Raw genomic sequence first — 18,367 nt, 5'->3', positions numbered from 1 at the left:
CCTGAAACTAAGGGAGACAAGCAACCTTGTAAGAAACGACAGTGACACCAGCGCCCCTGGTTGGCTGCATCTGGGATGCTCCCCTTGCCTCTCCTTGGGGTACAGCTGTGGACACACCACTGCCTGGTTGCAGTGTGGAGCTGGCGCCTCAGCAGCACCATGGCCACCATCTGTGCTTCCTGTCATCTGGCCCCTATGGTTTGCTGTCATCTTCTGTGTCTAGGGACACAGGTTGCTGATCATGCTGTAGCTGTTTGAATAAGAAATAAACAATCTAGGCTGGGCACAGTGGCACACGCCTGTAATCCCAGCATTTTGGGAGGCGGGTGGATCCCTTGAGGTCAGGAGTTTGCCACTAGCCTAACAGGGTGAAACCCCGTCTCTACTAAATACAAAAAAATCAGCCAGACGTGGTCATGCATGCCTGTAATCCAAGCTACTTGGGAGGCTGAGACAGGAGAATCACTTGTACTTGGGAGGTGGAGGTTGCAGTAAGCCAAGATCTCACCATTGCATTGCAGCCTGGACAAGAAGAGTGAAACGTGAAACTCCGCCAAAAAAAAAAAAAAAAAAAGAAAGAAAGAAAAGAAAGGAAAGAAAGAAAGGAAGGAAAGAAACAATCAATATCCTTCGTGCTCATTGCTGACCAAATCCACATAAATATGGCAAACCAGCCTAGCATCTGTGGCAGTGACACTGGTAACCTTGTCAGCTGCTGGATTGCTGGTTAGGGACTCCTTGGATGCTCGGCAGTTGGTAGCCCTGTAAATTGGAAATATCCGTTAGGAAAGCCTGCAGCCGCCAGTCACAGAGTGATTACACACCTCCCGTAGGAGATTTGAAAAAGAAAAAGAGGAAATCAAATATTCTGCAATCTTACAATTAGTATGACGTATTTATTTTCAGCTTTTTATATGCGTTTTTCAAGCACTTCCCAAGTATTTATAGAGTGCCTACTATGTTCCAGGCTGGTGGCTGAGCAGTGAACAAACCAACCTAGGTCCCTATCAGAGGTGACAATGTGCTAGCAACCCTCACTCTCAGCGCCTCCTCTGCTTCCACATCCACTCCTGCGGCGCTTGAGGAGCCCTTCAACCCGCCACAGCACCGTGGGAGCCCCTCTCTGGGCTGGCTGAGGCCGCAGCCGCCTCCCTCTGCTTGCGGGGAGGTGTGGAGGGAGAGGCGCGGGCGGGAACCGGGGCTGCGCAGTGGCGCTCGCGGGCCAGTGCGAGTTCCGGCGGGCGCGGGCGCGGGCCCCGCATACGGAGCGGCCGGCCGGTGCCGCCGGCCCACGGCAGTGAAGGGTTTAGCACCCTAGCCAGCAGCTGCAGAGGGTGCACCGGGTCCTCCAGCAGTGCCGCCCGCCGGCGCTGTGCTCGAATTCTCACCGAGCCTCAGCCGCCTCACCCCCAGGGCAGGGCTCGGGACCTGCAGCCCGCCATGTCCGAGCCCCCGCTCCGCGGTGGACTCCTGCGTGGCCCGAGCCTCCCCGACGGGCGCCGTCCCCTGCTCCGTGGCGCCCGGTCCCATCCACCGTCCAAGGGCTGAGGAGTGCAGGCGCGGCTGGGAACTGGCGGGCAGCTCCGCCTGCAGCCCCCCTACGGGATCCACTGGGTGAGGCCAGCTGGGCTCCTGAGGCTGGTGGGGACTTGGAGAACCTTTATGTCTAGCTAAGGGATTGTAAATACACCAATCAGCACTCTGTGTCTAGCTGAGGTTTGTAAATACACCAATTGGTACTCTGTATCTAGCTAACCTAGTGGGAACTTGGAGAACTTTTCTGTCTAGCACTCTGTCTAGTTCAGGGATTGTAAACGCACCAATCAGCACTCTGTCAAACGGACCAATCAGCTCTCTGTAAAAGAGCACTCCCCTCACTGTAAAATGGACCAATCAGCAGGATGTGGGTGGGGCCAGATAAGAGAATAAAAGCAGGCTGCCTGAGCCAGCTTTATTATGTAGGGGCCTAGGGGAAAGTTCGTGTTTGTTGTCTGGAAGTTCACTGAAAACTAACTCATAAAAGGCAGCTTTTTGGAGAAAAGGCAAATAAATTGATTTATTATTTATTTATTTTTGAGATGGTGTCATGCAGGCTAGAGTGCAATGGCGCCATCTCGGCTCACTGCAACCTCCGCCTCCGGGATTCAAGCGATTCTCCTGCCTCAGCCTCCCGAGTAGCTGGGATCACAGGCGCCACCACCCCCGGCCTTTACCGCCAGTTTTCACACAGAAAGGCGGGAGAACATCAGAGTCATGTTTTTAGGTTGTATGACTGGCTTGGGGGTTCTGGTGTCTGTGACCCGCCTTGGGGAAAAGGGGTTCACTCTGTGAGGAGCCTCGCGGGAGAACAGAACTGAGACTGGAGGGCTGGGAGGGTCGGAGGGAAACTGCCTCCCAGGCCTTCATTTTGGGGCGTTGTGTTCTAAGTCCCAATAATTGTAACATCTTCATAACCGACTCTCTGGTGGTTATGGTGAATCGGGACACATGATGTGTGGTGACCGACGGAGGAACCGGGAGCGCAGCGGGGTTAAGGTTCGGGAGGGGGTTTAGGGTTGGGGCAAGGCGGGCGCGGCCCGGACGAGCAGCGTCACAGCCCCAGACCCTCCGCTCAGCTGCCGCGGGCTCTCGCCTGCCGACCATAGACGGCGCGGGCCTCCCGTCACCCCAGAGCGGCCCAGGAAGAATCCGGGCGGGACCTCGGCTGGTTTCCGGTTCCCGACGCTCTCCGAGGCGCACTGAGGCCCCGCAGGGGGCGGGGAAGTCTGCGTGTGCGCAGCTTGGCCGGCCCGCCCTCGTCCTCGGGGGCCCGCCCTCTCCCCGGCTCAGGACCGGGTGCTGTGGGCGGGTCCACTCCGGGTTCGGTGCGCCTGCGCAGCTCCTCGGCGGTTCCTCCGTGGCTGCCCCGGGCCAAGCGAACAGGTGGGGCAGTGTTGGACTAGGAAGGAACGCCAAGCGGGCGGGCAGGCGGGGAGGGCGCGGGGAGGCGGCGGCCAGTCCAGGAGGGGCCTCTTCTGGGTGCCGCGGGAGCCACCGACGGGCTGCAGAGGCCGGGAGGAGGCGACCGCGGCGCGGCCCTAGGAGGCCGGGCTGAGGACCACAGCTGGCTTCCGGCCTCTCCCCAGAGCCTGGGGCCTTCGGCAGCACCCCCGTGGCCTCCCTCTCACATCCTCAACCCTGGTGAGGGGGCACCCTCATGTGGCTCTTTGCCCCAGGTTGGCTCAGGCAGGTAGAACAGCCCTGCACCCCATTTCCAGGGCCTTCAGCAGGTCTGGACCACGGGAACTGCCAGCTTTCTCCCCTTAGCCGGGAGTCCCTGGATCCCCTCCCCCCCGGGCTCTGGCTCCGGCCGTTCTGGGATTTCAGGAGTCGCTGAGCAGTAGGGCACGTCGGCCTATGCTGCATAGTGACCTGCTTCCCACGACCCAGGAGGCCACACCAGCAGTCAGCTTCTGCCTCCTGGCCATCCTTCCACACCCCTGGTTGAGTGGGGCTGAGCCTGAGTTCTCCCCACTGAAGGTAAGTTGGGGGAGACTTCAGGCCAGAGCGGTCTCCTGTCTTCTCTTGGAAACCACAGCAGCCCTTGCGCACAGAATGTCAACCACAGTCCAGCTTCCAGGGCACCAGGTGAGTTAACCCTCCTTCGTGCCCACCTTTTCATCTTCATCCCCATCCCAGTCAGAGGCTGCTGTCCTCTGGAGCCGTGAGCCCGGCAACTGGTAAGGCCAGCCAGGGGCTCATAGCAACCGTGAGGAAAGGGTTCTGAGATGTAGACTCGCCCTCCCACAGGGAGAGGGGCTCTGAGCTCAGCTGGGTCCCCGTGTGGCTGAAGTTGGCTGGTCCTCAGCGCTCTGAGCTGCCCCATCAGGGACCTGCTGATACACAGTTCATACTGACCACTGCAGGGCTCTGGGTAGTGGGGCTCCACCAGGTCAGAGTCCTTTTAGTGCAGGCTGCTGCCCAGTGGGCATGGCCCGGGCAGCGGCGATGTGTTGTTGCAGGAGATGCCGCTGACCTTCCAGGATGTGGCCGTGTACTTCTCTCAGGCGGAGGGGCAGCAGCTGGGCCCCCAGCAGCGGGCGCTCTACAGAGATGTGATGCTGGAGAACTATGGGAACGTGGCCTCTCTGGGTGAGGCTCTCTGCACTTGGCCTGGTTCGCAGTGGGGACCTCTAAGGAGCTTGGGAGGCTGCTTTGGCTCTTTGGATCCCAAAGAAGAGGGTCCTGCCCCTTGTCCCCAAGTATCAGTCTGATCGCGACAGAAGGAACATTTCCCATGGGAAAAGCCTGCCTTGCTCCTCAGTTCTAGGGACTTCACTCCCTGTTGCCAGTGGCCCCACTGGTGTCCCTCTAGTGGCAGGAGAGCTAATGAGTGGATTCTCCTTCAGTACTTAGTCTCAGCCCACGGGCTCCCCTGACCAACATACATGCAGGCGTACACATGTGCACACAGGGCATATCTCTCCCCACCTGGCCTGGAAGACCCAGTCGGCAGTGTCCTGCCCCAGCTCCCCAGGCCATGCCAACTCACCAGTGTCCTCATCCTCAACAGGATTCCCTGTCCCTAAGCCGGAGTTGATCTCCCAGCTGGAGCAGGGGAAGGAACTTTGGGTCCTGAATCTTCTGGGAGCTGAGGAACCAGAGATCTTGAAAAGCTGCCAGAAAGGTGAGAATTGATGGGATGCTAATCCTGGGAACAGCCTCCCAATCCTGCCTTAAGAGGCTCCAAGTGTGGGACAGCTGGGGCATGGTGTTCATGTTAATGGCCTCCTCCAGGGGCAGTCTCACAGATACAGCCTGCTCGACAAATGTGAGCATGTGCACATGCTTTAGAAGTTTTATCTTGCTGGTCTGTTTCTTTGCTTTAAAAAATACATATATTTTTTCTGATCGTGTTTTTGTTTTGGTGGTTACCTTGATAACAACTTCGTTCTCTTCTTTATATAATGCACTTATTTCCTTTTGATAATAGATATTGGTTCCCTACCATGTCCTTTTTATTCTTCACCCCATTCTCTCCTTCATTTGCCAATTTTAGTCAGTAGTAGTCTTTTTTTTTTTTTTTTTGGAGATAGAGTCTCACTCTGTCACCAGGCTGGAGTGCAGTGGCACGATCTCGGCTCACTGCAAGCTCCGCCTCACTGGTTCAAGGGATTCTCCTGCCTCAGCTTCCCGAGTAGCTGGGACTACAGGCACCCGCGACCACGCCCAGCTAATTTTTGTATTTTTAGTAGAGATGGGGTTTCACTGTGTTGGCCAGGATGGTCTGGATCTCTTGACCTCGTGATCCGCCTGCCTCAGCCTCCCAAAGTGTTGGGATTACAGGCATGAGCCACCACACCCAACCAGTCAGTAGTAGTCTTTTTTTTTGTTTTTGAGAAAGAGTCTTACCCTTACTACCCAAACTGGAGTGCTGTGGTACAATCTTGGCTCACTGTAACCTCCACCTACCAGGCTGAGGCAATCCTCCCACCTCAGCTTTCCAAGTAGCTAGGACTACAGGCACATGTCACCATACCTGGCTAGTTTTTTAAAAATTTTTGTAGAGACAGGGTTTCACCATGTTACCCAAGCTAGTCTTAAACTCCTGAGATCAAATGATCCATGTCGACCTCCAAGAGTGCTGAGATTACAGGCGTGAGCCACTGCACCTGATCAGTAGTGTTCTTTTTTTAATGTTTACCTTTGTTGTATTGAATATACATCTACTACTTGATATGTCAGCTCTAAGTATTATCTTTGACTCTCAGTTTGACTCTCAGTTATCAACAAGCTTGTTCTGCTTTTCTCCCTTTTCCTCCTCATTCCTTTCCCAGTTTTTATTGGTTATATTGTTTCTATAATATATATATTGTAGAAACAATTCAGAACATATAACACTTTACCACTCATGTCCGCAGCTTTGTTACTGTCTTTTATCTGCAGTTAAGTATGTTATTAATAATTGTTTACCTCTGGTCCTTTTACTAAAAATTTCCCTGTCTCTTGGTCGGCTGGAGCTTGTCTTCTAGTTTATTCAGAAAGGCTCGTGAAAAATATACCCCATATTTGTGCACATTCAAAATTGGTTGAACAAAGCCTTTGGTTTCTACATGTAAGAGCTAAGACTATTGTAAAGTTATATCGTTTTCTCAAAGTGCAGCTTTAGGTGCATCTCACAAAATTTTAATATGTTGCATTTTCATTAACATTATAGTTCAAAACATTATCTAGTTTTTCTTGTGATTTCTTCTTTGACCCAATAATTATTTGGACATGCATTAATTTCCAAATAGTTGGTGTTTTCCTAGTTATCTTATTGTTATTGTCATTTAATTCCATTGTGGTCAGAGAACATACTCTGTATTATTTCATTCCTTTCATATTTGTTGCTTCTTGTTTTATGATCCCAAATGTGGTTTCTCCTGGTACAAATACCATGTGCACTGAAAAAGAATGTGTATTCTGACATGTTGGGGTTAGATAAATATCAGTTAAGTCAAGGTGGTTGATGGTATTGTTCATGTCTTCTGTATCCTTGCTGATTTTTTTTTGTCTAGTTATTCTTTCAGTTGCTGAGAGGGGGGTGTTAAAATACAGAAGTATGATTGTGGAATTGTCTTTTCTTCCCTTTAATTTTTGTAGTGTTGGCTTCATGTATCTTGAAGCTGTATTATAAGGCTCATTTGCACTTATGACTATCATTATGAGAGATAAGAGAATTCCTGTTTGTCTCTGGTAATACATTTTGTTTTGAAATATATTTTATCTAATATTAATGTAGCCACTCCATCCTTCTTATACTTACTGTTAGCATAGTATATCTTTATTCATCCTTTTAATTTCAACCTGTGTCTTTACACTTAGAGTGAATCTCTTGCAGATATCATACAATTGGGTCTTGTTTCTTCATCCTAACAATCTTTGTCTTTTAATTGTAGTGTTTAGTCTGTTAATGTTTAATGTAATTGTTGATACGGTTCAGGAATACACTTGTGTATAATATTTTTTATTTACAGTTATCTCTTCTGTTTTTTAAATTCCTTTTTCCTGCCTTTATTTGGGTTATTTGAATACTTTTTAGAACTCCATTTAAATTTTATTATTTGCCTTTTACATAATCTTTTTGCATTATTTTTTACAGTGATTTTCCTAAGGTTTACAGTATACATAAGTTTCCACAGTTTACTTACAGTTCATTTATGTACTACTTCACATAAATCCAGAAATCTTGTAACCATCCCTCCCATCCTTTTTGTCATAGTTTTTTTTTTTTTTTTTTTTTTTTTTTTTGAGACGGAGTCTTGCTCTGCCACCCAGGCTGGAGTGCAGTGGCCGGATCTCAGCTCACTGCAAGCTCCGCCTCCCGGGTTCACGCCATTCTCCTGCCTCAGCCTCCCGAGTAGCTGGGACTACAGGCGCCCGCCACCTCGCCCGGCTAATTTTTTGTATTTTTTTAGTAGAGACGGGGTTTCACGTGTTAGCCAGGATGGTCTCGATCTCCTGACCTCGTGATCCGCCCGTCTCGGCCTCCCAAAGTGCTGGGATTACAGGCTTGAGCCACCGCGCCCGGCCACCTGCTGGTGTTTTTATCAGAACTTAACCTATCTGGGGGAAAGGAAATACCTAACACTGGCTACTTCTAGATATTCTGTCCCACCTGATGGTGGGTGGGGGAAACTGAAAAGCACTTGGGAAGTTCATAGTCCAGGGACACAAGCTCGGCAAGACTGAGCCCTACTCATAGTGTCATAGAACACTTTCCCACCCCAACACCTGAAAACATGGTGAAAGCCCTATTTACTGCAATTCCTTTTACCCACTATATCATGTCTACCTATCAACAGAAAATTGCAAAGCATACTAAAAGGCAGAAAATACAGTCTGAAGAGACTGAACAAGCATTAGAACCAGAGTCAGTCATGGCAGGAGTGTTGGAGTAATCAGGAATTTTTTTAAAACTATGATTAACATGTTAAGGGCTTTAATGGAAAAAGTAGACAGTATACAAAAACAGATTGATAATGTAAGCAGAGAGATTAAAATTTTAAGAAGCTGGATGTGGTGGCACATACCTGTATTTGCAACTCATAGTGTAGCAGGATTGCTTGAGCCCAGGAGTTCAAGGCCAGCCTAGGCAGCCTAGTGAGATCGTCTTTCTTAAAAAACAAAAAAGAACGGCCGGGCGCGGTGGCTCAAGCCTGTAATCCCAGCACTTTGGGAGGCCGAGACAGGCGGATCACGAGGTCAGGAGATCGAGACCATCCTGGCTAACACAGTGAAACCCCGTCTCTACTAAAAATACAAAAACTAGCTGGGCGAGGTGGTGGGCGCCTGTAGTCCCAGCTACTCAGGAGACTGAGGCAGGAGAATGGCGTAAACCCGGGAGGCGGAGCTTGCAGTGAGCTGAGATCCGGCCACTGCACTCCAGTCCGGGCGACAGAGCGAGACTCTGCCTCAAAAAAAAAAAAGAAAATAAAATTTAAAGAATTTTTTAAATGCTAGAGAGCAAAAACACCGTAACAGAAAGGAAGAATGCCTACGATAGACTCATTAGTAGATGGGACAGGGCTTCCAAGAGATTGTTATTTGAAAGTGGACCTGGATTAGCTCTAAATGCAGATTGCAAACCAATTTAAAAAGTTAAAAAAGAAGTATAGCCGGGCGCGGTGGCTCAAGCCTGTAATCCCAGCACTTTGGGAGGCCAAGACGGGCGGATCACGAGGTCAGGAGATCGAGACCATCCTGGCTAACCTGGTGAAACCCTGTCTCTACTAAAAAAGACAAAAAACTAGCCGGGCGTGGTGGCGGGCGCCTGTAGTCCCAGCTACTCGGGAGGCTGAGGCAGGAGAATGATGTAAACCCGGAGGCGGAGCTTGCAGTGAGCTGAGATCCGGCCACTGCACTCCAGCCTGGGTGACAGAGCGAGACTCTGTCTCAAAAAAAAAAAAGAAAATAAAATTTAAAGAATTTTTTAAATGCTAGAGAGCAAAAACACCGTAACAGAAAGGAAGAATGCCTACGATAGACTCATTAGTAGATGGGACAGGGCTTCCAAGAGATTGTTATTTGAAAGTGGACCTGGATTAGCTCTAAATGCAGATTGCAAACCAATTTAAAAAGTTAAAAAAGAAGTATAGCCGGCGCGGTGGCTCAAGCCTGTAATCCCAGCACTTTGGGAGGCCAAGACGGGCGGATCACGAGGTCAGGAGATCGAGACCATCCTGGCTAACCTGGTGAAACCCTGTCTCTACTAAAAAAGACAAAAAACTAGCCGGGCGTGGTGGCGGGCGCCTGTAGTCCCAGCTACTCGGGAGGCTGAGGCAGGAGAATGGTGTAAACCCGGGAGGCGGAGCTTGCAGTGAGCTGAGATCCGGCCACTGCACTCCAGCCTGGGTGACAGAGCGAGACTCTGTCTCAAAAAAAAAAAAGAAGTATAGTTGATATGCTAAAAAAGGATACAAAATGGAATTACATATAATAGAATGCTCAGGTAAACCCACAAAAGGTAGCAAAAGCATGGAAAACAGAAATAGGAATGAAGAACAAGGGCAAAAAGTAGAAAATGGTAACAGATGTGGTAGATGTTAATTCAGCAACATCAGTAATCACCTTTTTAATTTTTTTATTTTTTATTTTTCTTTGAGACAGGGTCTCACTCTGTCCCCCAGGGTGGAGTGCAGTGGCACAGTCCCAGTCTATTGAAAGCTTTGACCTCCCAGGCTCAAGTGATCCTCCCACCGCAGCCTCCCAAGTAGCTGGGACTACAGGCATGTACTACCACACCTGGCTAATTTTTGTGTTTTGTAGAGACAGGGTTTCACCATATTGCCCAGGCTAGTCTCGACCTCCTGGTCTCAAGAGATCCACCCACCTTGGCCTCCCAAAGTGCTGGGATTACAGGCATGAGCCATCGTACCCAGCCAATAATCCCCTTTTTTTTTTTTTTTTTTTTTTTTTTTTTGAGGCGGAGTCTCGCTCTGTCGCCCGGATGGAGTGCAGTGGCCAGATCTCAGCTCACTGCAAGCTCCGCCTCCTGGGTTTCCGCCATTCTCCTGCCTCAGCCTCCTAAGTAGCTGGGACTACAGGCGCCCGCCACCTCGCCCGGCTAGTTTTTGTATTTTTAGTAGAGACGGGGTTTCACCGTATTAGCCAGGATGGTCTCGATCTCCTGACCTCGTGATCCGCCCGTCTCGGCCTCCCAAAGTGCTGGGATTACAGGCTTGAGCCACCGCGCCCGGCCAATCCCCTTTTTAAAAAGTTAATTTGTTTTTTTAGAGATGGGGTCTCACTCTGTTGCTCAGACTAGAATACAGTAGCTTGATCATGACTCACGGCAGCCTTGACCCCCTGGGCTCAAGCGATCCTCCCACATCAGCCTCCCAGGCAGCTGGGACTACAGGTGCATGTCACCACATCCAGCTCTTTTTTTATTTTTGTAGAGATCAGGTCTCACTGTTTTGCCTAGGTTGGTCTCAAACTCTTGAGCCTCAAGCAATCCTCCTGCCTTGGCCTCCTAAAGCACTGGTATTACAGGCCACAGTGCCTGGCCCCAACTGTGTTTTCTATAAGGAACCAAGTTTGGCCAGGAGTGATGGCTCACACCTGTAATTCCAGCACTTTGGGAGGCTGAGGTGGGAGGATCCCTTGAGCCTGGGAGTTTGAGACCAGCCTAAACACATAGTGATAACTCATCTCATCAAAAAGTTAAAAAACTTAGCTTGGTGTGGTGCTGTGCATCTATAAGTCTCAGCTACTCAAGAGGCTGATGTGGTAGGATCGCTTGAGCCCAGGAGGTTGAGGTTGCAGTGAGCTGTGATTGCACCACTGCACTCCAGCCTGGGCAACAGAGCAAGACCCCATTGCAAAGAAAAAAGAAACCTGCTATCTCATGACAAGATCTTGCCATGAACAAAAAAATAAAAGAAGCTCACTTTAAACATAAAAACACATATATATTAAAAGTAAAGGGATGGAGAAAGATAGTAATCCAAAGAAAGCAGAAATATCTTACTACTTTAGACACAGCAGACTTCAGAGAAAGGAAACTTATTGGGGTAAAGAAGGGCATTACATGATGATAAACGTAACAGTTCTTAAGGTGTATGTACCTAACTACAGCATCAAAATATGTGAGGTTGGCCAGGCATGGTGGCTAATACCTGTAATCCCAGCACTGGGAGGCTAAGGTGGGCAGATCACTTGAGGTCAGGAGTTGAAGACTAGCCTGCCCAACATGATGAAACCCCATCTCTACTAAAAACACAAAAATTAGCCAGGCATGGTGGAGTGTGCCTGTAATCCCAGCTACTTGAGAGGCTAAGGCAGGAGAGTCATTTGAATCTGGGAGGTGGAGGTTGCAGTGAGCCAAGATTGCACCATTGCACTGCAGCCTGGGCAACAGAGTGAGACTCCATCTCAAAAAAAAAAAAAAGTGAGGTTGCCAAGTGTGGTAGTCATGCCTATAATCCCAGCACTTTGGGAGGCCAAGACGGGCAGATCACTTGAGCCTGGGAGGTTGAAGCTGCAGTGAACTATAATCACGTCACTGCACTCCAGGCGAGGCAACTGAGTGAGACTCTAGCTCTAAAAACAACAAAACCAGCTGGACATGGTGACTCACGCCTGTAATCCCACCACTTTGGGAGGCTGAGGTGGGTGGATCACCTGAGATCGGGAGTTCAAGACCAGACTGACCAACATGGAGAAACCCCATGTCTACTAAAAATACAAAATCAACCGGGTGTGGTGGCTCATGCCTGTAATCCCAGCTACTCGGGAGGCTGAGGCAGGAGAATTGCTTGAACCCAGGAGGTGGAGGTTGCAGTGAGCCAAGATTGCACCATTGCACTTCAGCCTGTATGACAGAGCGAGACTCTGTCTCAAACAACAGCAACAACAACAACAAAAATATGTGATGCAAAAACTGATAGAACTACAAGGGGAAATAGATGAATCACTGTCTACAGTTGGAGACTCCAGGACCCTCTATCATAAATGGACAGATCCAGCAGGATGTAGTTGAATTTAACAGCACATCACATCAGTCAGCTGGGAATAATTTACATCTGTAGACAGCTTCATCCAGCAATAGCAGAATGCACATTCCTGCCAAGCTCACATGAAACATTCACTAAGATTAGAGACCACATTCTGGGCCACAAAACATACTCTAACATGCTTTAAAGAATAGAAAACATACAATGTCTATTCTCAGACCACAATGACATTAAACTATAAATGAAACCAGAAAGATAGCTAGAAAATCCTAAAGTACTTGGCAAATAAACAACACACTTCCAAATAACACGAGTCAAAGAAGAGATCTCAAGAGAAATTTTAGAATATTTTGAATTAAGTGAAAATGAAAATAAAACTTACCAAAATTTGTGGAATGCTGTGAATGCAGTGCTTAGAGGGAAATGTATAGCGTTGAATGCATGTATTAGAAAATGGGAAAGATCTAAAATCAATAATGTAAGCTTTCACTCTAGGAAACTAGAAAAAGAAGAGCAAATTAAATCCAAAGTAGAAGAAAAGAAATAAAAATTCAAGCAGAAATCAATGAAATGGAAAACAGGAAATCAATAGAGAAAATCAACAAAACCAGAAGATGGTTTGAAAAAAACAATAAATCAGTAAACCTTTAGCCAGACTTAAGAAAAAAAAGAGAGAGGACACAAAATACTAATATCAGAAATGAAAGAGGGGACATCGCTACAGAGATGTCCCATGGACTTTTAAAGGGTAATAAAAAAAAAAAAAAGATGAACAACTGTGCCCAAATTTGATAAATGAACCATTCCTTGAAGGACACAATCTCAACATGGGAAGAAATAGACAATCTGAATAGGGCTATGTCTGTTAAGTAAGTCAAATCAACAGTAACCTTCCAAAATAGAGTCCACTGGGCTCAGATGAGTTCACTTACGAGTTCTACCAAACATTTAAGGAAGAAATTATACCAGTTCTCTACAATCTATTCCAGAAAATAAAAACAGGAAATACTTCCTAACTCATTATATGAGATCAGCGTTACCCACCCAAATGCCACAACCAGACATTACAAGAAAAGGAAACTACAGACCAACGCCTCTTATGAACATAAATGCAAAAATTCCAACAAAATATTGGCAAATCAAATTCAATAATGTATAAAAAGAATTACATACCATGACCAAGTGGGATTTGTCCCAGGTTTACAAGGCTAGTCCAACATTAGGAAATAAATCAATGTAATGTGGTATATCACATCAACAGGCTGAAGAAGGATCATGTGGTCATATCAGTAGATGCAGAGAAAGCATTTGACAAAAGCCAACCTCGATTCATGACTACAAATTCAACAAACTAGGAACACAGAGGAACTTCCTCAAGTTGATAAAGAGCATCTACAGAAAACCTACAGCTAACACCATACTTAATGGTTAAAAAAAAAACTTAAAGCCTTTCCACTAAGATTAGGAACAAGGCATGGATGTCCCCTCTCGCCACTGCTGCATTGCACCAGAAGTCCCAGTTAATGCAGTAAGACAGAAAAGGAAATAAAAGGTATACACATTGGGAAGGAAGAGATAAAACTGTTTACAAATGATGATCATCTGTGTGGAAAATCAGAATGAGTCAGCAAAAAGACCTCCTACAACTAATAAGTGATTGTAGCAAGGTTGCAGGATACAAAGTTAATATACAAATGTCAATCATTTTCCTTTATACTAGCAATGAAGAAGTGGAATTTGAAATTAAAAACACATTATTTACATTAGCACCACCAAAGATAAAATATTTAGGTGTAAGTCTAACAAAATATGTGTAAAATCTATGAGGAAAAATACAAGACTGATAAGAATATATCAAAGAAGGCCGGGCACGGTGGCTCACGCCTGTAATCCCAGCACTTTGGGAGGCCGAGGCGGGCGGATCACAAGGTCAGGAGATCGAGACCACAGTGAAACCCCGTCTCTACTAAAAATACAAAAAATAAGCTAGGCGCGGTGGCGGGCGCCTATAGTCCCAGCTACTAGGGAGGCTGAGGCAGGAGAATGGCGTGAACCCAGGAGGCGGAGCTTGCCGTGATCGCGCCGCTGCACTCCAGCCTGGTGGACAGAGTGAGACTCCGTCTCAAAAAAAAAAAAAAAAAGAATATATCAAAGAAGAACTAAATAAATGAGATATTCTCTGTTCATGGATAGGAAAACTCAGTATTATCATGATGTCAGTCCTTCTCAGCTTGATTTATAGATTCAACACACACTCATCACAATCTCAGGGGCTAGTTGTGGTGGTTTATAATCCAGCACTTTGGGAGGCCAAGGCAGGAGGATCGCTTGAGCCCAAGAGTTTAAGACCAGCCTAGGCAACATAGCGAGACACCATATCTACAAAAAAAATTTTTTTTTTAGCTAGGCCTGGTGGCATGTGCCTATAATTCCCAGCTATTTGGGAGGCTGAGGTGGGAGGACTGCTTGAGCCTAGGAGTTTGAGGTTTCAGTAAGTTATGATCATGCCACTGTATTCCAGCCTGGCTGACACAGCAAGACCGTGTCTCTAAAAAAAAAACCCCAAAAAACTCAGTAGGTTATTTTGTGGATATTAGCAAACTGATTCTGATGTTTATAAGGAGAGGTAAAAGACCCAGAATAGTCAACTCACAATATTGAAGGAGAAGAGCAAGGTCAAAAGACCCAGGCTACCCAATTTCAGTACTTTGACTGTAAAGCCACAGTGATCAAGACAGTGTAGTATTGGTCAAAAAAACAGAAAAAATAGATCAGTGAAACAGAGCAGAGAGCCCAGATATAAACCTGCATAAACATATGCAACTGAGCTTTAACAAGGAAACAAACACACCTCAATGTAGAAAGGATAATCTTTTCAACAAATGGTGCTGGAACAACTGAACATCCACATGTCAAAAAAAGAGAATCTAGACACCCTTCACAAAAAATTAATGTGTCTTATTCTGCTCAGACTCAATACCACAAGCTGGGTGCTTAAAACACTAACTTTCCTCCACTCCCCTTCCCCTCTGCCTCCCCGTCCCCCTCCATATGGAGGCTTTGGTCACCCAGGCCGGAGTGCAGTGGCATGATCTCAGCTCACTGCAACCTGCAGCTCCCGGGTTCAAGTGATTATCCTGCCTGAGCCTCCCGAGTAGCTGGGATTACAGGCACCCACCACCACGCCCAGCTGGTTTTGTACTTTTAGTAGAGATGGGGTTTTGCTATGTTGGCCGTGCTGGTCTTGAACTCCTGACCTCAGGTGATCTGCCCCCCTCGGCTTCGCAAAGTGCTGGGATTACAGACGTGAGCCACCATGCCCAGCCTTATTTTCTTACAGTTCTGGAGGCTACACGTCCAAGATCAGTGTGTTAGCATCGTTAGTTTCTGGTGAGGGGTCTCTCTTTCTAGGTTACAGATGACTGCCTTCGCACTGTGTCCTCACATGGCAGAGAGAGAAAGGGCAAGTTCTCCGGAATCTCTTCTTCTAAGAGCACTAATTCTGCCATGACGACCCTCATGACCTCATCTAACTCAAATGATCTCTCAAATGCCCCGTCTCCAAACGTCATCACATTGAGGCTTCAACTTGTGAATTTGGGGTGAGCAGGACACATTTCATTCCATAGAAAAATGGATCATCTACACGAGGTCAGGAGATCGAGACCATCCTGGCTAACATGGTGAAACCCCGTCTCTACTAAAAAATAGAAAAAACTAGCCGGGCGAGGTGGCGGGCGCCTGTAGTCCCAGCTGCTTGGGAGGCTGAGGCAGGAGAATGGCGTAAACCCAGGAGGCGGAGCTTGCAGTGAGCTGAGACCCGGCCACTGCACTCCAGCCTGGGCGGCAGAGCGAGACTCCGTCTCAAAAAAAAAAAAAAAGAAAGAAAAATGGATCATCTAAATGTAAACCACAAAACTATGAAACTTCTAGATGATAATATAGGAAAAAAAGAGATGACGTTTGTTGGACGGTGAGTTTTTTAGGTGCAACACCAAAAGCACAATCCATGGAAGAAATAATTGACAGGCCGGGTGCGGTGGCTCACGCCTGTAATCCCAGCACTTCGGGAGGCCGAGGCGGGTTGATCACAAGGTCAGGAGTTCAAGACCATCCTGGCCACGATGGTGAAACCCCATCTCTACTAAAAATACAAAAAATTAGCCGGGCATGGTGGCGGGTGCCTGTAATCCCAGCTACTTGGGAGGCTGAGGCAGAGAATTGCTTGAACCCAGGAGGTGGAGGTTGCAGTGAGCCGAGACAGCGCCACTATACTCCAGCCTGGGTGACAGAGTGAGACTCTGTCGCAAAAACACAAACAAACAAAACAAAAAACAAATAATTGACAAGCTGGACTTCATTAAAATTAAAAAATTCTGCTCTGTAAAAGACAACATCAACTTTGGGATCTCTACTAAAAATACAAAAACCAGCTGGGTGTGGTGGCAGGTGCCTGTGATTCCAGCTACTCCAGAGGCTGAGGCAGGAGAATCACTGGAAGCTGGGAGGCAGAGGTTGCAGTGAGCCGAGATTGAGCCACTGCACTCCAGCCTGGGTGATAGAGTCAGACTCCATCTCAAAAAAAAAAAGACAATGTCAAGAAAATGAGGAACAGTCCATAGATTGGGAGAAGATATTTGTAAAAGGCACATATAACCGACCATTATCCAAAATATGCAAAAAAAACTCAAGAAAACGAACAGCCCAGTTTAAAACATGGGTGAAAGGCCTGAATAGACTCCGGATGGAAGGAGATACCCAGATGACAGGCGGGCATTGTGAGATCAGTATCATATGTCTGTAAGGAATTGCAAATTAAAACAATGAGATTCCACTGCACACCTACTAGAATGGCCAGAATCCACACCACTGATCACCCCCAGTGCTGGCCAGGATGTGGAACAGGAACTCCCATTCATTGCAGGTGGGGGATCGAAACGGTGGCCACTCTGGAAGACAGTTCGACAGTCTTACAAAACTAAACATACCTTTACCGTGTGATACAGCAATTTTGTCCCTTTGTATTTACCCAAATGAATTGAAAATGTATGTGCACACAAAATCCTGCACACAGATATTTATGGCAGCCTTATTCATAATTTCATAATTACCAAAACTCGGAACCAACCAAAATGTTCTTCCGTGGATGAGCGGGTAAATAGACAGTGGCATATCCGGAGAATGGAGTCATACTCAGGGCTACAAAGAAATGATTGACGGGACACGGTGCCTCGTTCCTGTCATCCCAGCACTTTGGGAGGCCGAGGCGGGCGGGTCACTTGAGGTCAGGAGTTCAAGATCAGCCTGGCCAACATGGTGAAACCCCACAAAAATTAGCTGGGTTTGGTGGCAGGCACCTGTAATCCCAGCTACTAAGGAGGCTGAGGCAGGAGAATCACTTGAACCCGGGAGGTACAGGTTGCAGTGAGCCGAGATGGCGCCACTGCACTGCAGCCTGGGCAAAAAAGTGAAACTCGATCTCAAAAATTATAAAATATAAATAAAAATAAATGAGCCACCAAGCTATGAAAAGACAGAGGAACCTTAAATGCACATTACCAAGTGAAGGCAGTTAGTCTGAAAAGATTATACAGTTGGCCTTTGAACAACATGGGTTTGAATTTCCCAGGTCCACTTATATGTGGATTTTTTCAACCAAACACATGTGAAACCCACATGTCCAGAGGGCTGACTTCATGTAAGTGGATTTTGAAAGGCCAGCTATGGAACTTGAGTATGCATGGATTGGGGTATATGTGGGGGGTCTCGGGCCCAATCCCCTTTGTTTACCAACAGACACCTATACTGTATGATTCCAACTATATGACATTCTGGATGAGGCAAAACTAGAGAGAGCAAAAAGGTCAGCAGTGCCAAGGAGCAGAGAAGCAGGGTGGAGCCAGAGGATTTTCAGGGCAGTGACACTAGTCTGTATAGTACTGCAGAGGTGGATGCAAAACCCATGGATCACGCAGCTCCGAGAGTGAGCCCTAAACAGAGTTTAGATGGTAATGATGCGTCAGCGTGGGTTCATTCACTGTGATGCTGTATCACTGTGTTGTGGGAGGTAAGTAGTGGGGGAGGTGTGTGTGTGGGGGGGTGTATGTAGGAACTGTGTTTTCTGCTTAATATTGCTGTGAAATGCTCTAAAAATAAAGTATTTTCAAAAAATTTCGTGTTCCCGAGATTTTCCATCTCTAGTGCTCTTCATCCCTTTCTGACGATCTGAGTTTCTAGCTGGCATCATTTCCCTTCAGCCTAAAGACTTTTGCATTTCTCGTGGTGCGAGTCTGCTGCTCCAGTTCTTAGTTTTCTCATGTATGAAAGTACCTTTATTTTGCTTTTTTTTCCCCTTTTCCCATTCAGCACTTTAAAGCTGCTATTTTACT

General features: G+C 47.3%; 1 protein-coding gene across 8 annotated transcripts in view; it reads left to right on the top strand.

The window, feature by feature from the left end:
• The first annotated feature begins 2,242 nt into the window (after window positions 1–2,242).
• ZNF251 (zinc finger protein 251) overlaps window positions 2,243–18,367 on the top strand; it is a 37,944-nt gene continuing 21,819 nt past the window's right edge. The window contains exons 1-4 of one of the 8 annotated variants that reach the window (XM_033203430.1): window positions 2,243–2,922; window positions 3,578–3,627; window positions 4,002–4,131; window positions 4,553–4,666. In XM_033203430.1, the coding sequence (XP_033059321.1) occupies window positions 3,595–3,627; window positions 4,002–4,131; window positions 4,553–4,666 (277 nt within the window). In that variant the 5' untranslated portion in view covers window positions 2,243–2,922; window positions 3,578–3,594. Of the gene's footprint in view, window positions 3,628–3,964; window positions 4,132–4,552; window positions 4,667–12,473; window positions 12,527–18,367 lie in introns of those variants that run through there. The other 7 variants (XM_033203429.1, XM_033203428.1, XM_033203434.1 and 4 more) reach the window with 7 other exon arrangements.

The sequence above is a fragment of the Trachypithecus francoisi genome, unplaced genomic scaffold (genome assembly GCF_009764315.1).
Source record: "Trachypithecus francoisi isolate TF-2019V2 unplaced genomic scaffold, Tfra_2.0 Lachesis_group7, whole genome shotgun sequence".
NCBI lineage: Eukaryota > Metazoa > Chordata > Mammalia > Primates > Cercopithecidae > Trachypithecus > Trachypithecus francoisi.
Note: the sequence above shows the minus strand (reverse complement) of the source record. Positions and strands in the feature narration are given on the sequence as shown.